Below are 27,803 nucleotides of genomic sequence, written 5' to 3'. Positions count from 1 at the left end.
GACAAGATAAGGAGAGTGTTCGGACATTTTCTTTTTAACTGTTTTGTCAACAACAAATGTGATGACAACCATTAATGAAACTTCGAATACATTCAATGCGTACCTTCATTTGAGGTACAATCATTCACATCAGTCTCTAAACAGAATTAAAACAGACCCATAGGAAATCATTTATTCAAAATGAGCTGCATCGCTATACGTTAGATTTACATATAAATTTTAAGGTATGTCACGCTCGTTCTCATTTGGCTAGTCTTACTACTTTGTTCTTTTCGGCACTCAAGATGTCAATTCTTTATTACTACTACAACGCAACTAAATTACGAATTGAGAATATGGCGACATCTAATTTGGAAAACAATTTCTTCACGTTTCATCTTATTTATCTTTATTGCAAAAGAGTTGATCGCTTCAGATCCGAGTCAGAGAACATTTGCATTCAAAAGATGAGAAGGTACCAGCATGAATCACAAGACCCAAAGTAAACCTTTGTGGCAGATATGTCAGTTTTGATCAACATAAATCGATTAACAACAATGTTATAAACGAACTGGTAGGAACAAGAACCTGGGCTTATGAAAATATTGTGAAAATCAAATGGTCTCGGAAGTATCATGAGTGTTAGGTTGTGTTCATTGTATTGAAAGATTTTCACCGGTTTTGATATTCTCAATCATTCAGCTCTCAATTTACTCGTTAAGTGAACTTCAACACTGCTCTGCTATTCCCGGAACAATAATGGAAAAATAACCGACGGTTTCTTGCTCTGGTAAGAGGGGAAATATTCCTGACTGGGGTATGACGGGCGCACTTCAACGATGAGATATGTATAAAAGTATGGAATTCAGCCGCACGTTACTTGCAGGTAAGAGAATTTTCCTCCATAATGTTTGCCTGGTTTGTTTATGCGTAAGCTTGTCGCACATGTGAAACAAACTTTTATCTGATGTTGATTTTCCGATAAATTGATTAAAAATTCCTTTGAGGAATTTTGTCTCGTTTTTTAAGAGTTTGGACTGATTTTTTTTTTTAAGGTCGATCTCTACATGTTCCACATTGACGCAAGGCCAATTGCTCAAATATGAGATTTACGCACCCACAGAGCAAAATATTTTCCAATATGTGTTTTGATGAACTCCGAAAAAATCGAAACCATTCTTCGCTTCAGACCTATAATTTAAAATCATTATGGAGTTTTTCACGCATTCACTTGCATGAATTGGTACTTTTCTTGTCGCATCGAGGGCGACTTTGCCAATTCTTTTGGTAACCGCGTAGATGGAGTAACCTCTGATTTTATCGTTAAAGGTCTCTCTGCGTTAATTCATCGATTTATGCGGTTTTGTCTTCAAGCTTGTACTTCAGTTTCATCTAAAAACAAAACTACGAAAATAATCGATTTATTTATCAAAGTTGACCACATAGCTAGGCAATATAAATAAATTTCTCTCTCTTGCTCTTTTCCTGATCCGGCTAAAAAAACAAGGCCTCGTCAAAGTCCAAGTATTGCATTTATTTCTCTGAATTACTTGAAACATTCTTTTCAAATATGTTCGTTGAACCAAAGTGATTGATCAAATTTGTTTGTCAGATTACGTGTCATGTGTAATCGAGAAGAATTAAGAAGAAAGAATACTCTAAGTGTTTACTACAGTAGTGAATTTTATTTGTACAGTAAACGACGACATATTCAAATTAGCTTCAGTCTGACAGTTTGCTAACAGGAATTATTTCGGCATCGGTTTTGATTTGCCTGAACCAAGTCTTTTATTAGTCTACCAGACAGAGAATTTCTGAATTTTCCTTTTTGAAAAAACTATGCCTAAAACATGTCTAACCTAATCATTTAACTTCGTTTTTTCAGTCATACTATCGAAAGAACGATGTAGAGTGTACTGCCAAATTATACAGGCGCGAACCAAATTAATGACTTCAATTGCAAAACCACATTTTAGAGACATTTTGCTGACACTCAGAAATTATTGGTGACAGGAAAGCGAGAGAGAAGAGAAACCTGATTCACGCAGCTAACGATCGATAAATGAGATAAATTTCTTTGAAAAAAGGATCAGTTGAGAAAATTGACACATATTCATTAAAATTTTTGGGCTTTGTGAATGTAAGGGAACTCAGTAATCTTATCGTGACGAACTGACGAAGTAATCTTATCGTGACAAGATGAAGAATGAGAACGACGCACGGTGGGCAAAAAAACGAGCCACCACAAACTGAAATGATAGAAACCAAGGACGATTAGGAGCTAAATAGCTTTTTTTTAATCAACACCTCTTCCATTTTCATCAATGTGAAATTTGATGTTCGTTCTCCTTTTTCCTCCAATTTGCTCTCAAGCTACCTAGGCGCTGGGGTACCCTAAGGAAAGTAATCATTTTATGTCGAGAAAATTCCTTTTAGCTTCATTTTTAACGAAAATATTTCTTGAACGAGAGAAGCTAAATGCTGTATAACTTATTTATACGGTAGTGGTACATACTAGACACGACTGAAAGACTACTTACGCTCTTTAATTTTGCGCCTATCACGAATTAGAATTGATTTTTTTTTTGTGGTCGCGGTCTCGTTAACTTCCCAGCTTATCCCATCACGAAGGATACTTATGTTCTTCAAAATAAAAATTATGTCTCTAAATCCCGCATTTTGTATATCGAGGTTTATCTAAAGTGAAGTAAAATTTGGAAATCTTCGAATGACAAAAGGGAAAATGCTCGTTGTTTCAAAAAACCTCTTTCCCCTCCTCGTATTAAGTTGTTTGTCGCATTTTCAGGAACTTTTGAAGAGCTCTATCAAGGAAAACTACACGATCGACTTTAATAGGTAGGATTTACGAAAGATCATAGAAGTTTTTTATGAGACGACATGTATTTCAATTTAAAATGGTCTTACTGGGGTTTACTTGATAGAGCTGAAAGCCGAGAAATATGATTGCCCAAGCAGAAAAGAAAAAAAAATAAACTATTGGGAAAAGGGTTTGAAATTGAAAATGGCATTTCTATTTTAGTCCTACTAAACAATATCTACATAAATCTACACTCCAGAGAGCCAGTTCAAAAAGGCTGGCTGGTTTTCTCTTGGTTTCAGTTTGCATTTTTTGCTTTTTACTGGCCCTATAGAAGAATATGCCGTTTAGAAAATCAACACTTTTTTTCACCCAGGATTTCTGAATTGATTTCATAATAATATCAACCTAATTTCCTCGTATCGTTGCAGGAGAACTGAGTAGTTTTCTACTTTTAATCGAGTTCATTGTGTCAGCAGTTTTTGTGTTGGAAGATGAGTTTGCTTTAACCAACAGCTCTTCTCTCAAACTTTAACAGACGGTTTTGTCAGAGATCTCACTGAACAAGCTATGACCATACAATATAATTTCACGAAGAGCTGTACTTAAGAGAAAAAAAACTTTCCCGCATCGTTTGCGTTTCGTTTCTCGATCTTACTTGTTCTGACAGGAATCGGCTCTAAACAAACAAGGAAAGAAATCGGCATGTAATGTGGGACGTAAACGAGCTCTGAGCACAAATTACGGGTTTAGAAGGACCCGGTAAATAAGTTTTTTATTTTTTTTTATCATCTTTTCCTGTCTTCAACAAAGTTAAACTTGATCTCACTTTCTCATTTCGTTTAGCTTCCTTCAGTTTCCTGTCAGGCAACACAAGGGCTGAAATACTTCAAGGTAAATAAATTCACTGAATTTTCCATGTAACTCTTTCACTAAACAGCGCTATGGGAATGCAGTTTTATACTCCACCAAATTTCATGTCGATGAAATTAACTAAACGTTGATCTTAATCTAATCAAGCTTTTCCTCTGGAGGAATTTTATCAACCAACTTTTTTTTCTCAAAGTTGATTCTTCGCACAAATACAAAATCCTCTATAACCTGTGATTTAGCCGCACTATTATATAGTAAAAACAACAACAACAAAAAACAATTCTATTTCAATCATTAAATCAATTTTGCAAGAGGTTATGAAAACAGCGCTTTTGACTAAAAGAAATCGTTTTTTTAACTCTTATCGCAAAGAGGACTCTCAATTATGCTGGAAATTTAGTCGCATTGCTCGCGAAACCTTGAGCTTTGAATGTCACTTACTTGATGTTGATATCGTCTAAATAGCTGATCTATTCAGCAGAACTGTTTGTGCTCGCCTCTTTCGAACAAATCGTTTATAATACAGTTTCCTTATCTGAACCTATTTTGGAAAGGAGAACAGGGTGTATCAAGAGATCTTTAAGAAAAAAAGAGGACAATATGTCGTTTATTTCAAAACCAGAACACTCAATGAGCAGAAATCATGTGGAGTTATTCAAATTTGGATTCACAATTGCGCCCTTCCAATCATATAAGTCCGACTGAGTTCTTGTTTCCACAGTGCAGATATGCGATCACTCAAAGAACATTAATCAAAACTGACGGTGAAGCCTCAACACATCAAAGAAAGATGAAAAGATCAAATCAATCGTGACATAAAATATCAAGTTCATTCTCTTTTCCAAGACGAACATTCCGGCAACTAACATTATATATTTTCTTTCAAATTTTCAACGTGGAAAGACTGCTTGTTATGTATTTGTTTAGTAGTTCTTGAAAGAGTTTTTAAAATGTCAGCGCACTCAAGCACAACATTTAAGAAGCAATGTAATTGGTCAAATTGTTAATAATCAACCTATCACAGTTCATGTCTTATTTCACACGTGCATCAGTTTATCATGTCCAGAACGTGTTTTCAAGAAACTTCGTCAGCAACATCAATAAAAGAAGGATGTTCCTTAATTTTTGTATCATTTTACCTCTGTTGATAGCCGCTGAATAAGATAAGAGGTCTCACCACCAAGCTCATAACAGCTGAAGAATAAACAACATGCAAGATCGTCTGAACATGTCGCCCAAAACCAAGATATTTTGGCTGATTTTTCCGCTGATTTCTCTTTGCTATGCAGCAAAAAACAACAGCAGCGGCGGCAAGCCGAATTGTAACGTGGTAAGTTTATTTTTCCAAAAACATCACAACATTGTAGTTATCATCATTTCGTCTGATTTTGATTTCTGATTTCTCCGTCACTGTTATTCCAAAAGAGAAGGGAAAAGGAGATATTCACTGAAAAATTGAAGCAGAACGATGATTTAACAACCAAACACTTCGAATCTTAGAAAGATGAATTTGTCACAATGATTGTTCATAGGAAAAATAGTTACATTTCTGACAGCATATAAACAAAGTTATGTGTTGTTGTTTTTTTTTTTGTCTTTGATTTGACACAGGGAACTCACCCAAATCCACCATATGGACCATATGCTTATGGTGCTCCCTTTGGCGTACCAGGGATACCAGGCATTCCCGGAAGCCCAGGACCCGCGGGACCCGCGGGACCCACGGGCATCGCAGGACCACCCGGTCCTCGTGGTTCTACGGGACCACAAGGGGACAAGGGCGACGCAGGAAAGCCGGGAAACCAAGGCTTCACAGGTAAACAGGGACCCCCAGGAAAATTGGGATCTCAAGGGTCCACAGGCCGACAGGGACCACGAGGAACCAAAGGTGACGTAGGGGATAAGGGGAGCCAGGGAGCCCCAGGCCTTCAGGGACCTCCAGGAACTCTGGGAAGTAATTGGAAACAATGTGTTTTCAAAAATTTGAACGATGGAAAGGACACTGGCCTGATCAAGGTACAGATGCAAGAACATTTTCGAAAATTAACATAACTATGCAAAGTACTCACAATCTCAATGTTTAATCCCTTCATCAAACATATTTTTATCAGGGAATTCTTTTCCGCGAGAATGTCGAAGAGAATTGTCAAACTAGTTTCCTTTAGAATTACACCCGCGGAAGTAGCCAAAAAGAGGAAATAAAACCGCTTTCCGTTTTTCGCTTATAGAAGATTTAAAAAAACATTCGAATCATAAGTTTTAAGTTTTGTCACTCGATAAAGGTGAAAAAGCTCGATCCAAGTTTTCAAAACTGCTGTAACAGGAACAACAGTGTTCCATTTTCTTTGTTTCACGGAACTGGTATCAATAAATGAAGAGGGCAGTTCATTCAAGAATTTTCTTGAAAGTCGTCCTATTTGGAAAAGAAAACTACAAAATTACTGTACAAAATAGCATCAAAACTTCAAAGATTTGTAGTTTGATAATTTCCGTCACTATCCACAACATAGAGCAGAGTTTACTAGAACTTCTATAACTTCAGCAAATGAAAAAATTAAAGATTCACGGTCAATTCTGTATCTACCCTTTATTCCAATGGTATAAAAACTCCCAAAAACGCATGAACCGTGTTCCAGGCTTGCAAACCTTCTTTCTGTGTTAGCTCACTATTTTGGGGAAGATCAATATTCTGACAACAAAATTCACGTATTTCTCCTAAATTAAAATAATCTTCCGCAAAAAGTTATAGCCTTTGGTATATTTTTTTTTTTCTAATTCTGTGTGCAACCTCGGGCAGTCGTTGTCGTTCCCGCCGGTTGTTGTTCCTATTTCTCTCCGGACTCTTGGATTAGCTTCGCGCGTTCTTTGAAAATTTTGCGATTAGTAAAGGGACTGAGATCCAGTTAAGTTACGGCATTACTACACAACTTTCCTTTTTTAAACATAAATATTCCTTCTCCAGGATTGCCTTTTCTTCAAAAAATCAGCCAAAACAGCTCTGCGCGTCTTCTGGAGTGGCCCTCTCCGTATCTACAACTGCCATGGTTGCTGCAGACGATGGTATTTCACCTTTAACGGTGCGGAGTGCTCCGCTCCTGCTGGAATTGAAGGTGTCGTGTACATGATACATGGGAATGGCGCCAAGAAAGATTTACATCGAGTGCGACAAATCGAAGGAGTATGTGAGAAAGTCCAGAAAGGTGTTGTGCGCGTGGGATTCTGGGTCGGTAACTGTAATGGTTACGGATCTGCTGACGCATACACAGGCTGGAACTCAGTGTCCCGGATCTACGTAGAAGAAATACCTCCCCCACAGCCGTAATGTCTTATGGATGAATTCATTGCACAATATCCCACAGCTAAAAAGAGCAAAAGCATGATAAGGAAGTTTAAATTTTATAGTCAGGATGAATTACAGTAAACTTGTAAAGGGTTTTTCTAAGGTTTCGCCTTTCGCTTTTGAGCAATGTAGAGTAGGGATGCTGTCATGACAACTCGCAAATAAACAGAGGGTTTTCACTAAATATTCAGGGGTGTTTGGTGTGTGTTTCGTTATTGGGCTACGGTCATTTGACTGGTAATATCGGTGAACAAAAAACTCCAGCATGCGAGTCCTGCTACAAACTACCTTCTTAAAGGAATTCTTTCCCAAACACTGAGATTCGTGCGAGGAGGAGGTTTAAGTCCCGTCTATACCAAAAAAGTTAGGCCTCGAATCCAAAGTAGACACGGTAATTTAGTATTATCAACTGAGTGTATAACGTAAATTGGCCACTATAAATAGTTTTAAAGCATTAAGACTCTTTACAGTTGTCAATTTACGTTGTTAACTCAGTTAACTCAGTTGATAATGCTAAATGACCCCGTTATACTCTCCCACTCACGCAGCACGCAGTTTTCTTTAGAAATTTACCCCCTTTATTCAAAGTAGGCGTGGCCGGCCTTTGAGGCAGAGCGCGTTGAACTGTTGTTACTCCTAGATCATACCGCACTCCTCAATCGTCCTATACCTGTAATAATAATGGTTGCCAAATTATTTCTATATAGCAAAAAGAAAAAAAGCCTTCGAGCTGATGATCAAATTGGCAAATGAGCTATTATAAAAAGAGCGTGCTAAGACGTCCGTTACTCTCATTTTATCACATTCAAACAATAGAAAAATTAGGATGATTTGGAAAGAGTCACTATTTGGAAACCATAAGCTCATCATCGGATGTTTTTCGTCTTGTCTGACCTTAAAGATTACTCTATCTTCTTTCCTTAAAAGTGTACATTTCTCGAGAAACAGACTATTATAGAATCATCATCATAGTTATGCTCAGAAACATTATCACGCTGTTCAGTTCGCGTGGGTTTCTAATTGCATCTGGGAAACCAAAATGACGCTATCGAGCAGTATGCGAGATGCGTGTCATATGAACTTCGTAATATGAACTTTGTAAAGTGACTCAGTGCGTGATAGAGCATCGGAACGAGGAATACGAAAGTCTGAGATTCGATTCCTCATGGGGATTCAGAATTTTTTCTTTGTTTCACGCTCGCGACAAGACGAAAAACATCTTTCTCTATTTCTTTACCGAACTCAAAACTTACGAATTCGGAATTCTTCAAGCAGATCACATGTTGATTCTATGACTGATAATAGTAGTAGCAATGCAGAATATTCTGTTCCGAGTGGAGTCACCACCTTATCGTAATGGGGCAATTTGCGTGTCTCAATGACCTACTCATGTTCTATTTACAGATATGTACATTTTTATGTAACAATATCTAAATGCTTTTTTCCATCTTAAACAAATTGTAAACGAACGACTTCATCGTAGTGAACTTGAGGAATATTTTTAATAACCTGTTCAACGATAATCTCCGTGATGCTTAAAGAAATAGAAGGACACATGGAAAGTAAGTGATTGTACAACCAGATTTTCGTTGTCTTACTCACCGAGTTTTATATCTTCAGTAGCTTTGGTTGATGGTTGAACGCAAGCAAATACTCTGCATTTATCACCATCATCATCATCATCGCTCGTTGAGCCAGTAGGCGCATAAGGCCGTCACATTGTCCGTCCAACCCCTTTTAGTTTGAGTTGTATCGTCAATGCAACTGGTTTCTTTTCCACGGGTCAGGGTCGTTAACCCTGCGCCCAACCCCCAACCTGGGGGACCAGGGGATCACTCTTTGTCTGATCTCTACCCTTTGACCTGTTCGGCATGGGTGACCCTACCAGGAGCGCTAGACTCCAACTGACATAGTTGTAGGTCATTGAGACACGCAAATTGCCCCATTACGATAAGGTGGTGACTCCACTCGGAACAGAATACTCATTGCTACTACTATTATCAGTCATAGAATCAACATGTGATCTTCTTGAAGAATTCCGAATTCATTCACAGTGGTACACAATGGTTGGCCAGGCCCTAAACGGCCCTTTTTATCCCTAATACAGCCACGGTTGCGAGGATGAGTTACTTTCACCATATGTAAACAAGCAACGGCGCTTTTAAAGAGAAGGACACTTCTCCCTTTCAAAAATATTTTCTTCTTACGACCGTGCTCTATTTTTTTTTCTTTTCTTGATTTTCTTACTATTTTTCTTCAAAGTTCTCTTATGTGAAGCGGTTAAACCGGTTTAGGTTCAAGGGCAGACATCTTGGTGCTCGTCACTCATGAAAAAATGAATGACTCAGCTCAAATTAATTCTGGCCATCAAAGTTTACAACGATTGTAACTTGATTTGTCGTTCGCCTGTATTTGGTTGATAGACACCCTAAAGGTTTATATTCATGTTATCAGAGTCTCGTTTATCGAAAAATTAGTCAATATTCTATTTTTTTAACACCAAAATAAACTGCTTTTATCAACTTTTTGACAGTGCCATCAAATATTTACATGAAGGTATGTTGCATTGATTATTTCATTCCTTTCTTTTTCTTTTTTAACCCTATAAGAACGAGATACTTCTTCAAAGTTACTTTCTAAACATTAAATGTTATTTTTGTATTCAAGCGTTTTCACGGCGAGAAACGCTTTGTGTCCATAAAGCAAAAGTGATGCGGTTCAGATATAGATGTTGGATTCCACCAACACGAGCAAAGTGAAATTATTCATGATGAATAATTTCACTGTTCAATTGGAGTCAAAACATATGAATTCAACCAAGAGGAAACAGTAGGACATTATTTCCTCTTGATTCAACAGAATGGGAGAGTTTTTGTTTCCGCTACAAGTTGGTAAAATGTGATCACCTCCCGTGATAATGACGAATTCATGGTCTGTTGTAACGGAATGGGAATTGCCAAGCTGAGGGACTGGATTAATGACAAGGATGTGTTATGGCCAAAGTTATGGAATCAGTCAACCAAATTTCACTGGTAGAGGTCAATTTTCTCCTCGACGCATTACTTTCAGTGTCATGATCTTGCCCCAGTTGTAACATAGTCCAGTTGATCTTGATTCTCAAGCCAGCTTTTTTGGGTTTCAGTTGATATTCAGGACCTTGAAAGAGGGAACGTCGATCATATTTAGGTTGATCACGTTTGCGTGGCCTTTAGCCATTTGCACAAAACCAGATGGAGTCATTGACAATAGGCGTTCTCTGGGCCTTCGGCGTATTTCTTAGAGAAATATTTTAGCCCTCTGGTAGATATGTCGAGAATTTTCCGCCTCACCTTTTATGAGCATTTTCTTAATTACTGGCAACTTAAGTTAGCTGTTTCAGTCAGAGCGAAACGACTGTAGTCAAGTAAAAGAAATTGTCAACGATGCCAACATGGGAATTTGCATAGTAAAATATCCTTTTGCTTATATCTCTTTTTTTACTTAACCTGATCATTACAGACTGAAAACTTATTTCACAGCGATTAAAAATCATTCAGTTGAGTGTTTCTTAGACAAAATGCTTCATAGTAGTAGAGTGAACAATGTGAGACGTGGCGTTCAAATATATTCAATTTTAATAACACGTAATAGTGCCCTTTTGTCACGGATAACAAGAATAATTTTTTTGTTCGGCAAATTAAGTCAGGATAAACAAGTACACTGTACTGAGAGATATTTTTGTTTTCGCTGAATGAAAGCCAAGGCATTTCTGCACTTCATGTGAAAACATCTAATTGGTCTTATCATTTTTAAAATTTTTTCAGCGGACAACGCACAAAAACAAAATTTTAACCTAGTAAAGAGACTCCATTTGTCATTCAATTAAACTAATGAATATTTCTAAGTTTCTGAAATGAAGACGTGAAGGAGGGGAGCAGGCCAGAACATAAGATGTTTTAACAATGAAGACAGCCTGGAAAAACTAATAGAAACTGTTGTATCACAACCTAGCCATACAAATGAATTTTGATGGTAAGAAATTCAACGGTAGAATAATAGATTGTCCATTCAGGTTAAAATGGGTCAACATGCATTCAGGTTAACATGCATTTATGTGACTTTTCGATAAATTATTGAAGCAGTTAATTTTGTGGCATTTTAAGGCTTCTCTCCACATCGATAATCTTACTAAGTTTCGGTGTAATTCAGCGATTAAAATAATTTGTTGCTAACCAAGAATTTAATAGAAAACGTTGTCGGCTAATTTTGTTTTGTTTTGTTTTTATGGTATAAATTAATTATTAATTCTGCTCAATTCATTAATCATTTCGAGATCTTGTTTTGACGAGAACGCCTTTAAACAACTGAAGGGAAGGAAAACAGTGAACAGTGCGTGAAGAAAACGAGCTATTACTGACTACTGAATTATGAGTTATGGAGGATCCGGTTAGTGATTGTTTTATCGACTTCTTCCCGTCTCTAGAAATGTTATTTCGCTTCTCATATTTTTCCTTTTGAGCTTTCTACAATTTGTTCACGAGCAACGCGCACGATAAGATGATCCACTTTTCAAAAGTCAGGAAATTATAATAGATTAGCTGAGTATTCCATAAAACAATACTGCCAAACAAGAGAATATGGAATGTTACTTCCAGTCACGTTATTTATGAACCTTTACATTTTGTTTTTACTAGAAATGATCTCTACACACGTGCTTGATCTCATAATTTCTGGAAGGAATCTTGTTATATCTTTAAAATTTCTTTAACAATCGGTCGAAAGAAGTATGTTCCAAATGACTTCACTTTTAATTTCACACCAGCGCATTTTAACATAAATTCAAATTACGCGCAACGAATTATTTTTTGCAAACATTTTCGAAAAACTGTTTGGCCAATAAATCAAATTTTTAAAGAGAGCTGCCTCACTGTATTATAGATTTACATATAAATTTCTTCACGTTTAATCTTATTTATCTTTATGGCAAAAGAGTTGATTCCTTCAGATCCGAGTCAGAGAACATTTGCATTCAAGAGAGAAGCTACCGGCATGAATTGTAGAAAGGCCCAAAGATTTTCACCGGTTTTGATATTCTCAATCATTCAGCTCTCAATTTAGTAGATAAGTGAACTTCAACACCGCTCTGCTATTCCCGGAACAATAATGGAGAAATAACCGACGGTTTTTCGCTCTAGAAAGAGTGGGGAATACTCCTGACTGGGGTATGGCGGGCGCACTTCAACGATGAGAAATGTTTAAAAGTATGGAATTCAGCCGCAAGTTACTTGCAGGTAAGATAATTTTCCTCCATAACGTTTGCATGTTTTGTTTATGCACAAGCTTGTCGTTGAAACAAACTATTATCTACTGTTGATTTTGCGGTGAATTGATTAAGAATTCGTTTGAGGAAATTTCTCACGTTTTCTAAGAGTTTAGACTGACTTTTTCTCGGTCGATCTCTGCATGTTCCTCATTGACGCAAGGCAAGTTGCTTAAAGATGAGATCTGCGCACCCATAGAGCAAAATGTTTTCAAATATGATTTGATGAACTCCGCAAAAATTGCTTTTAGATTTACGATTTAAAGTCTTGAAGTGATTTTTCAAGCATCTACTTAGTACTCTTCTTGTCGCATCGAGGGCGACTTTGTCAATTCTTTCTTACGTGGTAACCGCGTAGATGGAAGAACTTTCGATGTTTTTGTTTGAGGCCTCTCTACTTTAATCCATGTGGCTCTGTTTTCAAGCTTGTACTTCAGTTTCATCTAAAAACAAAACTACGAAAGTAATCAAAATATTTTTCAAGGTGTACCACATAGCTATGCAAATAAATTTCTCTCTCTTGCTCTTTTCCTGATCCGGCTAAAAAAAAAACAAGGCCTCGTCAAAGTCCAAGTATTGTATTTATTTCTCAGGATTACTTGAAACATTCTTTTCAAATATGTTCGTTGAACTAAAGTGCGGATTGATCAAATTTGTTTGTCATATTACGTGCCATGTGTAATCGAGAAGAATCGAGAAGAAAGAATACTCTAAGTGTTTACTACAGTAGTGTATTTTATTTGTATAGTAAACGACGACATATTCAAATTAGCTTCAGTTTGACAGTTTGTTAACAGGAATTATTTCGATATTGATTTTCCTGAACCAAGGCTTTTATCAGTCTACCAGACAGAGAATTTCTGGATTTTCCTTTTTGAAATAACCATACCTGAAACATATCTGACCTAATCATTCAATTTCGTTTTTTCAGTCATGCTGTCAAAGGAACGATGTAGAGTGTACTGTCAAATTTTACTAGCACGAACTGAATTAATGACTTCAATTGCAAAATCACTTTTTAGAGACATTTTTCTGACACTCAGAAATTATTAGTGACAGGAAAACGAGAGAGAAGAGAAAACTGATTCACACAGCTAACGATCGATAAATGAGATAAATTTCTTTGAACAAAGGATCAGTTGAGAAAATTGACACATATTCATTAAAATTTTTGGGCTTTGGGAATGTAAGGGAACTCAGTAATCTTATCGTGACGAACTGACGAAGTAATCTTATCGTGACAAGATGAAGAATGAGAGCGACGCACGGTGGGCAAACAAACGAGCCACCACAAACTGAAATGATAGAAACCAAGGACGATTAGGAGCTAAATGCAGTTCTTTTTTACTCAATACCTCTTCCATTTTCATCAATGTGAAATTTGATGTTCGTTCTCCTTCTTCCTCCAATTTGCTCTCAAGCTACCCAGGCGCTGGGGTACCCTAAGGAAAGTAATAATTTTGTGTCGGGAAAATTCCTTTTAGCTTCATTTTTAACGAAAATATTTCTTGAACGAGAGAAGCTAAATGCTGTATAACTTATTTATACGGTAGTGGTACATACTAGACACGACTGAAAGAATACTTACGCTCTTTAATTTTGCGCCTAACACGAATTAGAATTGTTTTTTTTTTTGTGGTCGCGGTCTCGTTAACTTCCCAGCTTATTCCACCACGAGGGATACTTATGTTCTTCAAAATAAAAATCATGTCTCTAAATCCCGCATATTGTATATCGAGGTTTATCTAAAGTGAAATAAAATTTGGAAATCTTCGAATGACAAAAGGAAAATGGTCGTTGTTTTAAAAAAACATCTTTCACGTCCTCATATCGAGTTGTTTGTCGCATTCAGGAACTTTTGAAGAGCTCTATCAAGGAAAACTACACAATCGACTTTAATAGATAGGATTTACGAAAGATCATAGAAGTTTTTTTATGATACGACATGTATTTCAATTTAAAATGGTCTGACTGGGGTTTACTTGATAGAGCTGAAAGCCGAGAAATATGATTGCCCAAGCAGAAAAGAAAAAAAAATAAGCCATTAGGAAAAGGGTTTGAAATGGAAAAATAATCATTTCTATTTTAGTCCTATTAAATAATGTCTACATAAATCCACACTCCAGAGAGCCAAGTCAAAAAGGCTGGCTGATTCTCTCTTGGTTTCAGCTTGCATTTTTTAGCTTTTTACTGGCCCTATAGAAGAATATGCCGTTTAGAAAATCAACATTTTTTTCACGCAGGATTTCTGAATTGATTTCATAATAATATCAACCTAATTTCCTCGTATCGTTGCAGGAGAACTGAGAAGTGTTCTGCTTTTAATCGAGTTCATTGTGTCAGCAGTTTTTGTGTTGTAAGATGAGTTTGCTTTAACCAACAGCTCTTCTCTCAAATTTTAAGAGACGGTTTTGTCAGGGATCTCACTGAACAAGCTACGACCATACAATGTAATTTCACGAAGAGCTGTACTTAAGAGAAAAAAAAACTTTCCCGCATCGTTTGTGTTTTGTTTTTCGATGTTACTTGTTCTGACAGGAATCGGCTCTAAACAAACAAGGAAAGAAATCGGCATGCAATGTGGGACGTAAACGAGCTCTGAGTACAAATCGGGGGTTTAGAAGGATCCGGTAAATAAGAATTTTTTTTTTAATCCATCTTTTCCTGTCTTCAACAAAGTTAAACTTGATCTCACTTTCTCATTTCGTTTAACTTCCTCCAGTTTCCTGTCAGGCAACACAACGGCTGAAATACTTCAAGGTAAATAAATTCACGAGCAATAAGTCTGTTCGTTCAATTTTCCATGTAACTCTCTCACTAAACAGCGCAAAGAGAATGCAGTGTTATACTCCATCAAATTTCAAGTAGATGAAATTAACTAAACGTTGATCTTAATCTAATCAAGTTTTTCCTCTGGAGGAATTTTATCAACCAACCTTTTTTTCTCAAAGTTGACTCTTCACACAAGCAGAAAATCCTCTATAACCTGTGATTTAGCCGCACAATTATATAGTAAAAACAACAACAACAAAAAACAATTCTATTTCAGTCATTAAATCAATTTTACAAGAAGATATGAAAACAGCGCTTTTGGCTAAAAGGAATCGGCTGAAAGGAATCGGTTTCCAAGGTTAATAAAGAGGACTCTCAATTATGTTGGAAATCAAAAGCAAAACTCGCGAAACCTTGAGCTTTGAATGTCACTTGCTTGATGTTGATATCGTCTAAATAGCCGATCTATTAAGCAGAACTGTTTGTGCTCGCCTCTTTCGAACAAATCATTTACAATATAATTTCCTTATCTGAACTTATTTTGGAAAAGAGAACAGGATGTATCGAGAGATCTTTAAGAAAAAAAGAGGAAAATATGTCATTTATTTCAAAACAAGAACATTCAATGAATAGAAATCATGTTTCATGGAGTTATTCAAATTTGGATTTCACAATTATGCCCTTCTAATCGTATAAGTCCGACTGAGTTCCTGTTCTACAGCACAAATATGCGATCACTCAAAGAACATTAATCAAAACTGAAGGTGAAGCCTCAAAACAGCAAAGAAAGATGAAAAGATCAAATCAATCGTAACCTAAAATATTAACTTTATTCTCTTTTCCAAGACGAACACTCTAGCGTCTAACATTATGTATTTTCTTTCATATTTTCAACGTGGAAGTGCTGCTTGTCATGTATTTATTCATTACTTCTTGATGCCGGTTTTTTTTAATATTTGCACACTCAACACAACATAGAAGAAACAATGTAATTGGTCAAATTGATAGTAATCAACCTATCACAGTACATGTCTTATTTACCACGTGCGTCAGTTTATCGTGTCCAGAACGTGTTTTCACGAAACTTCGTCAGCAACATCAATATTAAAAGGATGTCCCTTAACTTTTGTACTATTTTACCTCTGTTAATAGCCACAGAATAAGATAAGAGGTCTCTTCACCAAGCTCTTTACAGCTGAAGAATAAACAACATGCACGATCGTCTGAACATGCCGCCCAAAACCAAGATATTTTGGCTGATTTTTTCGCTGATTGCTCTTTGCTATGCAACGAAAAACAACAGCAGCGGTGGCAAGCCGAATTGTAACATGGTAAGTTTATCTTTTCCAAAAACATCACAACATTGTAGTTATCATCATTTCGTCTGATTTTCTCCATCACTGTTATTCCAAAAGAGAATGGAAAAGGAGATATTCCCTAAAAAAATTGAAGCAAAACGATGATTTCATGACCGAACATTTCGATTCTTAGAAAGATGAATGTGTCACAACGATTGTTCACAAGAAAAATAGTCGTATTTCTGACAGCATATAAACAAAGTACGTGTTATGTTTCTTTTCTTTTTTACACAGGGCACTCACCCACATCAACCATATGGACCCTATGCTTATGGTGCTCTTTTTGGTGCACCAGGTATACCAGGTATTCCCGGGAGCCCAGGACCCGCGGGACCCACGGGCATCGCAGGGCCACCCGGTCCTCGTGGTTCTACGGGACCACAAGGGGAAAAGGGCGACGCAGGAAAGGCGGGAAAGCAAGGCCTCACAGGTAAACAGGGACCCCCAGGAAAATTGGGACCTCAAGGGTCCACAGGCCGGCAGGGTCCCCGTGGAACCAAAGGTGATTCAGGGGATAAAGGAAGCCAGGGAGCCCCAGGCCTCCGGGGACCTCCAGGAGCTTTGGGAAGTAATTGGAAACAATGTGTATTCAAAAATTTAAACGATGGAAAGGACACTGGCTTGATAAAGGTATTTCAGTTTTTCTTTCAATTAATTGCAATTTTACAAAATCGTTTTTGACATCATTGCTTGAATAGATGATTCTTATCAAATTTTGACTAAAAGAAGATCGAGTTATAGCAGCAAGCTAAAATAATTTTTTCTGTGGCAGAAGAACGAAACTGTGAAGATAAACCCTAAGTAGTTAAAGGATCCGTAAACTGGACTTGATTTAGGACTTATATCGCTCAGAGACATTTTGAACTCATATTGATCACAGTTAACCATCATTTATATCTCCAGGAATGCCTTTTCATCAAAAAAATTAAAGATTCACGGTCAATTCTGTATCTAACCTTTATTCCAATGGTATAAAAACTCCCAAAAACGCATGAACCGTGTTCCAGGCTTGCAAACCTTCTTTCTGTGTTAGCTCACTATTTTGGGGAAGATCAATATTCTGACAACAAAATTCACGTATTTCTCCTTCCAAATTAAAAAAATCCTCCGCAAAAAGTCATAGCCTTTGGTATATATTTTTTTCTAATTCTGTGTGCAACCTCGGGCAGTCGTTGTCGTTCCCGCCGGTTGTTGTTCCTTTTTCTTTCCGGACTCTTGGATTAGCTTCGCGCGCTCTTTGAAAATTTTGCGATTAGTAAAGGGACTGAGATCCAGTTAAGTTACGGCAAGACTACATAACTTTCCTTTTTTAAACATAAATATTCTTTCGCCAGGATTGCCTTTTCTTGAAGAAATCGGCCAAAACAGCTCTGCGCGTCTTCTGGAGTGGCCCTCTCCGTATCTACAACTGCCATGGTTGCTGCAGACGATGGTATTTCACCTTTAACGGTGCGGAGTGCTCCGCTCCTGCTGGAATTGAAGGTGTCGTGTACATGATACATGGGAATGGCGCCAAGAAAAATTTACATCGAGTGCGACAAATCGAAGGAGCATGTGAGAAAGTCCAGAAAGGTGTTGTGCGCGTGGGATTCTGGGTCGGTAACTGTAATGGTCACGGATCTGCTGACGCATACACAGGCTGGAACTCAGTGTCCCGGATCTACGTAGAAGAAATACCTCCCCCACAGCCGTAATGTCTTATGGATGAATTCATTGCACAATATTCCACAGCTAAAAAGAACAAAAGCATGATAAGGAAGCTTAAATTTTATAGTCAGGATGAATTACAGTAAACTTGTAAAGGGTTTTTTTTAAGGTTTCGCCTTTCACTTTTGAGCAATTTAGATTAGGGATGCTGTCATGACAACTCGCAAATAAACAGAGGGTTTTCACTAAATATTCAGGGGTGTTTGGTGTGTGTTTCGTTATTGGGCTACGGTCATTTGACTGGTTATATCGGTGAACAAAAAACTCCAGCATGCGAGTTCTGCTACAAACTACCTTCTTAAAGGAATTCTTTCCCAAATACTGAGATTCGTGCGAGGAGGAGGTTTAAGTCCCGTCTATACCAAAAAAGTTAGGCCTCGAATCCAAAGTAGACACGGTAATTTAGTATTATCAACTGAGTGGATAACGTAAATTGGCCACTATAAATAGTTTTAAAGCATTAAGACTCTTTACGGTTGTCAATTTACGTTATTAACTCAGTTGATAATGCTAAATGACCCTGTTATACTCTCCCACTCACGCAGCACACAGTTTTCTTTAGAAACTTACCCCTCTTTATTCAAAGTAGGCGTGGCCGGCCTTTAAGGCAGAGCGCGTTGAACTGTTGTTACTCCTAGATCATACCGCACTCCTCAATCGTCCTATACCTGTAATAATAATGGTTGCCAAATTATTTCTATATAGCAAAAAGAAAAAAAGCCTTCGAGCTGATGATCAAATTGGCAAATGAGCTATTATAAGAAGAGCGTGCTAAAACGTCAGTTACCCTCATTTTATCACATTCAAACAATAGCAAAATTAGGATGATTTGGAAAGAGTCACTATTTGGAAACCATAAGCTCATCATCGGATGTTTTTCGTCTTGTCTGACCTTAAAGATTACTCTATCCTCTTTCCTTAAAAGTGTAAATTTCTCGAGAAACAGACTATTATAGCATCATCATCATAGTTATGCTCAGAAATATTATCACGCTGTTCAGTTCGCTTGAGTTTCTAATTGCATCTGGGAAACCAAAATGACGCTATCGATATTTCTGATGATCCTAGCAGTATGCGAGATGCGTATCATATGAACTTCGTAATATGAACTTCGTAATGTGACTCAGTGCGTGATAGAGCATCGGGGCGCGGAATCCGAAAGTCTGAGATTCGATTCCTCATGTTCCATGTTCGTGACAAGACGAAAAACATCTTTCTCTACTTCTTTACCGAGCTCAAAACTTAACACCTCTCTTGTTCTATTTACAGACATGTACATTCTTCCGTAACAATAGTTCTCCGTGATGCTTAAAGAAATAGAAGGACACATGGAAAGTAAGTGATTGTACAACCAGGTTTTCGTTATTGTCTTTCTCACCGGGTTTTATATCTTTAGTAGCTTTGGTTGATGGTCGAACGCAAGCAAACACTCTGCATTTATCACCATCATCATCATCGCTCGTTGCGCCAGTAGGCGCATAAGGCCGTCACATTGTCCGTCCAATCCCCTTTAGTTTGAGTTGTATCGTCAATGCAAATGGTTTCTTTTCTACTGGTCAGGGTCGTTAACCCTACGCCCAACCCCCGACCTGTGGGACCAGGGGATCACTCTTTGTCTCATCTCTACCCTTTGACCTGTTCGGCATGGGTGACCCTATCAGTAGTGCTAGACTCCAGCCGACATGGTTGTAGGTCATTGAGACACGCAAATTGCCCCATTACGATAAGGTGGTGACTCCACTCGGAACAGAATACTCTGCATTGCTTCTACTTTTATCAGTCATAGAATCAACATGTGATCTGCTTGAAGAATTCCGAATTCATTCACATTGGTACACAATGGTTGGCCAGGCCCTAAACGGCTTTTTTTATCCTTAAGACAGCCACGGTTGCGAGGATGAGTTACTTTCACCATATGTAAACAAGCAACGGCGCTTTAAGGAGAAGGACACTTTCTCCCTTTCAAAAAAAATTTTTTTTTTTACGACCGTGCTCTATTTTTTTCTTGTCTTGATTTTCTTACTATTTTTCTTCAAAGTTCTCTTATGTGACGCAGTTAAACCGGTTTAGGTTCAAGGGCAGACATCTTGGTGCTCGTCATTCATGAAAAAATGAATGACTCAGCTTAAATTAATTCTGGCCATCAAAGTTTACAACGATTGAGGTCAACGCAGAAACCCTTCAACTTGATTTGTCGTTCGCCTGTATTACGTTGATAGACACCCTAAAGGTTTGTATTCATGTTATCAGAGTCTCGTTTTTCGAAAAATTAGTCAATATTCTTTTTTGTTAACACCTAAATAAACTGCTTTTATCAACTTTTTGACAGTGCCATCAAATATTTACATAAAGGTATATTGCAATGATTATTTCATTCCTTTCTTTTCTTTTAACCCTGGAGGAACGAGATACTTCTTCAAAGTTACTTTATAAACATTAAATGTTATTTTTTGTATTCAAGCGTTTTCATGGCGAGAAACGCTTTGTGTCCATAAAGCAAAAGTGATGCGGTTCAGATATAGATGTTGGATTCCACCAACACGAGCAAGGTGAAATTATTCATGATGAATAATTTCACTGTTCAATTGGAGTCAAAACATTCGAATTCAGCCAAGAGGAAATAGTAGGACATGATTTTCTCTTTATTCAGCAGAATGGGAGAGTTTTGTTTCCGCTACAAGTTGGTAAAATGTGATCACCTCCCGTGATAATGACGAATTCATGGTCTGTTGTAACGGAATGGGAATTGCCAAGCTGAGGGACTGGATTAATGACAAGGATGTGTTATGGCCAAAGTTATGGAATCAGTCAACCAAATTTCACAGGTAGAAGTCAATTTTCTCCTCGATGCATTACTTTCAGTGTCACGATCTTGCCCCAGTTGTAACATAGTCCAGTTGATCTTGATTCTCAAGCCAGCTTATTTGGGTTTCAGTTGATATTCAGGACCTTGAAAGAGGGAACGTAGATCATATTTAGGTTGATCACGTTTGCGTGGCCTTTAGCCATTTGCACAAAACCAGATGGAGTCATTGACAATAGGCGTCCTCTAAGCCTTCGGCGTATTTCTTTGAATAATACTTCGGCCCTCTGGTAGATATGTGGAGACTTTTCCGCCTCACTTTTTGTGAGCATTTTTTTTAATTTTCTGCAACTTAAGTTAACTCTGGTCACATAAAAGAAATTGTCAACGATGCCAACATGGGAATTTGCATAAAATATCCTTTTGTTTATATCTCTTTTTTTATTCAACCTGATCATTACAGACTGAAAACTTATTTCACAGCGATTAAAAATCATTCAGTTGAGTGTTTCTTAGACAAAATGCTTCATAGTAGTAGAGTGAACAATGTGAGACGTGGCGTTCAAATATATTCAATTTTAATAACACGTAATAGTGCCCTTTTGTCACGGATAACAAGAATAATTTTTTTGTTCGGCAAATTAAGTCGGGATAAACAAGTACACTGTACTGAGAGGTATTTTTGTTTTCGCTGAATGAAAGCCAAGGCATTTCTGCACTTCATATGAAAACATCTAACTAGTCTTATCATTTTTTAAATTTTTTCAGCGGAAAACGCACAAAAACAAAATTTTAACCTAGTAAAGAGACTCCATTTGTCATTCAATTAAACTAATGAATATTTCTAAGTTTCGAAGACGTGAAGGAGGGGAGCAGGCCTGAACATAAGATGTTTTAACAATGAAGACAGCCTGGAAAAACTAATAGCAACTGTTGTATCACAACCTGGCCATAAAAAGGAATTTTGATGGTAAGAAATTCAACGGCAGAATAATAGATTGTCTATTAGGTTAAAATGGGTCAACATGCATTCAGGTTGACATGCATTTATGTGACTTTAGTTTAATTTCGATAACTCACTGAAGCAGTTAATTTTGTGGCATTTTAAGGCTTTACTCCGCATCGATAATCTCATCGAGTTTCGGTGTAATTCAGCGATTAAAATAATTTGTTGCTAACAAGGAATTTAAGAGAAAACGTTGTCGGCTAATTTTGTTTTGTTTTGTTTTTATGATATAAATTAATTATTAATTCTGCTCAATTCATTAATCGTTTCGAGATCTTGTTTTGACGAGAACGCCTTTAAACAACTGAAGGGAAGGAAAACAATGAACAGTGCGTGAAGAAAACGAGCTATTACTGACAACTGAATTATGAGATATGGAGGATCCGGTTAGTGATTGTTTTTTCGACTTCTTCCCGTCACTAGAAACGATATTTTTGCTTCTTATGTTTGTCCTTTTGAGCTTTCTACAATTTGTTCACGTGCAATGCACACGCTAAGATGATCCATTTTTCAAAAGTCAGGAAATTATAATAGATTAGCTGAGTATTCCATAAAACAATACTGCCAAACAAGAGAATATGGAATATTACTTCCAGTCATGATAATTATGAATATTTCGTTTTGTTTTTACTAGAAATGATCTCTACACACAAGCTTGGTCACACAATTTCTGAAAGGAATCTTGTTATATCTTTTTTAACATTTTTTAATTATACCTAAAACATGTCTGACCTAATCATTTAACTTCGTTTTTTCAGTCATACTATCAAAGGAACGATGTAGGGTGTTCTTGTCAAATTATACTGACTTCAATTGCAAAATCACTTTTTAGAGACATTTTGCTAACACTCAGAAATTATTGGTGACAAGAAAGCGAGAGAGAAGAGAAAACTGATTTACACAGCTAATGATCGATAAATGTGATAACTTTCTTTAGACAAAGAATCAGTTGAAAAAACACAGCTCATCGTTGCCTCAAACGAGATTCATTAAAACTGTTGGGCTTTGGGAATGTAAGGGAACTCAGTAATCATATCGTGACGAAGTGACGAAGTAATCTTATCATGACAAGATGAGGAATGAGAGCAGTGCATGGTGAGCAAACAAACGAGCCACCACAAATGATAGAAACCAAGGACGATTAGGAGCTAAATGCAGTTCTATTTTACTCAATCCCTCTTCCATTTTCATCAATGTGAAATGTGATGTTCGTTCTCCTTCTTCCTCCAATTTGCTCTCAAGCTACCCAGGCGCTGGAGTACCCCAAGGAAAGTAATCATTTTGTGTCAGGATAATTCCTTTTAGCTTCATTTTGAACAAAACTATTTCTTGAAAGAAAGAAGCTAAATGCTGTATAACTTATTTATAAGGTAGTGGTACATACTAGACACGACTGAAAGAATACTTACGCTCTTTAATTTTGCGCCTAACACGAATTAGAATCGATTTTTTTTTTGTGGTCGCGGTCTCGTTAACTTCCCAGCTTATCCCATCACGAGGGATACGTATGTTCTTCAAAAGAAAAATCATATCTCTAAATCCCGCATATTGTATATCGAGGTTTATCTAAAGTGAAGTAAAATTTGGAAATCTTCGAATGACAAAAGAAAAATGCTCGTTGTTTTAAAAGAAAATCATCCTTCACCTCCTCATATTAAGTTGTTTGTCGCATTTTCAGGAACTTTTGAAGAGCTCTATCAAGGAAAACTACACGATCGACTTTAATAGGTAGGATTTACGAAAGATCATAGAAGTTCTTTATGAGACGACATGTATTTCAATTTAAAATGGTCTGACTGGGGTTTACTTGATAGAGCTGAAAGCCGAGAAATATGATTGTCCCAAGCAGAAAAATAACAAAATGTAAATCGATAGGAAAAGGGTTTGAAATTGAAAAATAATCATTTCTATTTTAGTCCTATTAAATAATATCTACATAAATCTACGCTCCAGAGAGCCTGTTCAAAAAGGCTGGTTGATTTTCTCTTGGTTTCAGTTTGCATTTTTTGCTTTTTACTGGCCCTATAGAAGAATATGCCGTTTAGAAAATCAATATTTTTTTCACGCAAGATTCCTGAATTGATTTCATAGCAATATCAACCTGGTTTCCTAGTCTCGGTGAAGGAGAATTGAGAAGTTTTCTACTTTTAATCGAGTTCATAGTTTAAGCAGTTTTTGTGTTGGAAGATGAGTTTGCTTTAACCAACAGCTCTCCTCTCAAACTTTAAGAGACGGTTTTGTCAGGAATCTCACTGAACAAGCTACGACCATACAATGTAATTTCACTAAGAGCTGTGCTTAAGAGAAAAAAAACTTTCCTGTATCGTTTGTGTTTTGTTTTTCGATCTTACTTGTTCTGACAGGAATCGGCTCTAAACAAACAAGGAAAGAAATCGGCATGCAATGTGGGACGTAAACGAGCTCTGAGTACAAATCGGGGGTTTAGAAGGATCCGGTAAATAAGAATTTTTTTTAATCCATCTTTTCCTGTCTTCAACAAAGTTAAACTTGATTCTCACTTTCTCATTTCGTTTAGCTTCCTCCAGTTTCCTGTCAGGCAACACAAAGGCTGAAATACTTCAAGGTAAATAAATTCACGAGCAATAACGAGTTTGTTCAATTTTCCATGTAACTCTCTCACTAAACAGCGCAAAGAGAATGCAGTGTTATACTCCATCAAATTTCAAGTAGATGAAATTAACTAAACGTTGATCTTAATCCAATCAAGCTTTTCTTCTGGAGGAATTTTATCAACCAACTTTTTTTCTCAAAGTTGACACTTCGCACAAACACAAAATCCTCTATAACCTGTGATTTAGCCGCACAATTATATAGTAAAAACAACAAAACAAAAAACAATTCTATTTCAGTCATTAAATCAATTTTACAAGAGGTTATGAAAACAGCGCTTTTGGCTAAAAGGAATCGGCTGAAAGGAATCGGTTTCCAAGGTTAATAAAGAGGACTCTCAATTATGTTGGAAATCAAAAGCAAAAATTAAGTCGCATTGCTCGCGAAACCTTGAGCTTTGAATGTTACTTGCTTGATGTTGATATCGTCTAAATAGCTGATCTATTCAGCAGAACTGTTTGTGCTCGCCTCTTTCGAACAAATCATTTACAATATAATTTCCTTATCTGAACTTATTTTGGAAAAGAGAACAGGATGTATCGAGAGATCTTTAAGAAAAAAAGGGGAAAATATGTCGTTTATTTCAAAACAAGAACACTCAATGAATAGAAATCATGTTTGATTGATTTATTCAAATTTGGATATCACAATTATGCCCTTCTAATCGTATAAGTCCGACTGAGTTCTTGTTCTACAGCACAAATATACGATCACTCAAAGAACATTAATCAAAACTGAAGGTGAAGCCTCAAAACATCAAAGAAAGATGAAAAGATCAAATCAATCGTAACCTAAAATATTAACTTCATTCTCTTTTCCAAGACGAACACTCTAGCATCTAACATTATGTATTTTCTTTCATATTTTCAACGTGGAAGTGCTGCTTGTCATGTATTTATTCATTACTTCTTGATGGTGGTTTTTTGAATGTTTGCGCACTCAAACAAAACATAGAAGAAGCAATGTAATTGGTCAAATTGATAGTAATCAACCTATCACAGTTCACGTTTTATTTTCCACGTGCGTCAGTTAATCATGTCCAGAACGTGTTTTCACGAAACTTCGTCAGCAACATCAATATTAAAAGGATGTCTCTTAACTTTTGTACTATTTTACCTCTGTTAATAGCCACAGAATAAGATAAGAGGTCTCTTCACCAAGCTCTTAACAGCTGAAGAATAAACAACATGCACGATCGTGTGAACATGCCGCCCAAAACCAAGATATTTTGGCTGACTTTTCCGCTAATTGCTCTTTGCTATGCAACGAAAAACAACAGCAGCGGTGGCAAGCCGAATTGTAACATGGTAAGTTTATCTTTTCCAAAAACATCTCAACATTGTAGTTATCATCATTTCGTCTGATTTTCTCCATCACTGTTATTCCAAAAGAGAATGGAAAAGGAGATATTTCCTAAAAAATTGAAGCAAAACGATGATTTCATGACCGAACACTTCGATTCTTAGAAAGATGAATGTGTCACAACGATTGTTCATAAGAAAAATAGTCGTATTTCTGACAGCATATAAACAAACATGTTTTTTCTCTTTTTTACACAGGGTACTCACCCACATCCACCATATGGACCCTATGCTTATGGTGCTCTTTTTGGTGCACCAGGGATACCAGGTATTCCCGGGAGCCCAGGACCCGCGGGACCCACGGGCATCGCAGGGCCGCCCGGTCCTCGTGGTTCTACGGGACCACAAGGGGACAAGGGCGACGCAGGAAAGGCGGGAAACCAAGGCCTCACAGGTAAACAGGGACCCCCAGGAAAATTGGGACCTCAAGGATCCACAGGCCGGCAGGGTCCCCGTGGAACCAAAGGTGATGCAGGGGATAAAGGAAACCAGGGAGCCCCTGGCCTCCGGGGTCCTCCAGGAGCTCTCGGGAGTAATTGGAAACAGTGTGTTTTCAAAAATTTGAACGATGGAAAGGACACTGGCTTGATAAAGGTATTTCAGTTTTTATTTCAATTAATCGCAATTTTACAAAATTGTATTCGACATCATTGCACGAATTGACGATTCCTATCAGATTTTGACTAAAAGGAGATTGAGTTATGTAGCAAGCCAAAATAATTTTTTCTGTGGCAGAAGGTCGAAACTGTGAAGATAAACCTTAAGTAGTTAAAAGATCCGTAAACTGGACTTGATTTAGGACTTATATCGCTCAGAGACATTTTGAATTCATATTGTTCACAGTTAACCATCATTTATTTCTCCAGGAATGCCTTTTCGTCAAAAAGTCGGCCAAAACAGCTCTGCGCGTGTTTTGGAGTGGCAACCTCCGCATCTATAACTGCCATCATTGCTGCAGACGATGGTATTTTACCTTAAACGGCGCAGAGTGCTCAGCTCCTGCTGCAATTGATGGCGTAGTCTACATGGCACATGGAAATGGCGCCAAAAAAAATTTACTCCGCCCCCGTCATATCGAGGGTGTGTGCGAGAAAGTCCACAAAGGTGTTGTGCGCGTGGGATTCTGGGTCGGTAACTGTAAAGGTTTCGGATCTGCTGACGCACTAACAGGCTGGAACTCAGTGTCCCGGATCTACGTGGAAGAAGTACCACCCCCACAGGCATAATGTCGTATACTACCATGCTTTCATTTCTCAATATCTAACAGCACAATAAGAACAATAGCACAGTCAGGAACTGTAGATTTAATAGTCGGGATAAATTACAGAAAAGCTGTGAAATCGGGCATTTTAAAGTTGCGCCTCTGAGCTATGTCGAGTGGGAATGCTGCCATGACAACTCGCAAATAAAAAGGTTTTCACTAAAAATCCAGGAGTGTTTGGTGAGTGTTTCAGTATTGGGGCTAAGGTCATTTAAAAGACGACGTTTATGATGTCTTGACATTTGATCGTTTATGTCAGTTTAAAAAGAAAAGGGCATCCACGAGCGAGTCCTGCTACAAACTGCTTTCCTGACGGGATTCTTTTCGGAAAATTGAGATTCATGCGTGGAAGAGATTTAAGTCCTTTAAACACCGAAAATGTTAGGCTTCGAATGCAAAGTACTCATGGTTAAGCACGTTTACACGTTGCTTCTCCAAATCGGAACTGTAGTCTTTACTCGTCCTGTACCAGTAATACTGGTGGATGTCGAATTATTATTTAAAAGCCAAAAAAACAAACAAACACACAAAAACATTCAAGCTGATATAACCTTATGGCAAATAACCTATGTCTGCAAGAGAAGCGCGCTCGGAT

The 27,803-nt window shown here is 37.4% G+C and overlaps 3 protein-coding genes across 8 annotated transcripts; all 3 read left to right on the top strand.

Annotated features, from left to right (window-relative positions):
- The first annotated feature begins 569 nt into the window (after positions 1-569).
- LOC149047834 (uncharacterized) lies at positions 570-18,336 on the top strand. 5 transcript variants are annotated; one of them, XM_089200945.1, is made up of 6 exons: positions 606-865; positions 2,786-2,835; positions 3,644-3,691; positions 16,234-16,412; positions 16,674-17,069; positions 17,774-18,336. In XM_089200945.1, the coding sequence occupies exons 4-6, from the start codon at positions 16,293-16,295 to the stop codon at positions 18,131-18,133; spliced, it is 876 nt and encodes a 291-aa protein (XP_089057071.1). In that variant the 5' UTR covers positions 606-865; positions 2,786-2,835; positions 3,644-3,691; positions 16,234-16,292; the 3' UTR covers positions 18,134-18,336. The 5 variants fall into 5 exon arrangements, with proteins under 5 accessions (XP_089057070.1, XP_089057071.1, XP_089057072.1 ...); XM_089200946.1 differs by lacking the exon at positions 3,644-3,691 and having other exon boundaries at positions 727-865; XM_089200944.1 differs by lacking the exons at positions 2,786-2,835; positions 3,644-3,691 and having other exon boundaries at positions 570-865.
- On the top strand, positions 4,721-7,194 carry LOC149047835 (uncharacterized). The gene is made up of 3 exons (XM_089200952.1): positions 4,721-5,000; positions 5,282-5,686; positions 6,633-7,194. Exons 1-3 carry the CDS (start codon positions 4,881-4,883, stop codon positions 6,990-6,992), a joined length of 885 nt encoding a protein of 294 aa, XP_089057078.1. The 5' UTR covers positions 4,721-4,880; the 3' UTR covers positions 6,993-7,194.
- LOC149047833 (uncharacterized) lies at positions 12,224-27,374 on the top strand. Of its 2 annotated transcripts, none has more exons than XM_089200950.1 (4): positions 12,224-12,280; positions 25,715-25,893; positions 26,146-26,541; positions 26,814-27,374. In XM_089200950.1, the coding sequence occupies exons 2-4, from the start codon at positions 25,774-25,776 to the stop codon at positions 27,171-27,173; spliced, it is 876 nt and encodes a 291-aa protein (XP_089057076.1). In that variant the 5' UTR covers positions 12,224-12,280; positions 25,715-25,773; the 3' UTR covers positions 27,174-27,374. The 2 variants fall into 2 exon arrangements, with proteins under 2 accessions (XP_089057076.1, XP_089057075.1); XM_089200949.1 differs by lacking the exon at positions 12,224-12,280 and adding an exon at positions 23,628-23,683.
- Positions 27,375-27,803: the final 429 nt, after the last annotated feature.

The sequence above is a fragment of the Pocillopora damicornis genome, chromosome 3, assembly GCF_964200805.1.
Source record: "Pocillopora damicornis chromosome 3, jaPocDami1.2, whole genome shotgun sequence".
Taxonomy (NCBI): Eukaryota; Metazoa; Cnidaria; class Anthozoa; order Scleractinia; family Pocilloporidae; genus Pocillopora; species Pocillopora damicornis.
The sequence above is the reverse complement of the archived record's forward strand: the minus strand, read 5'-3'. Positions and strand labels throughout refer to the sequence as shown.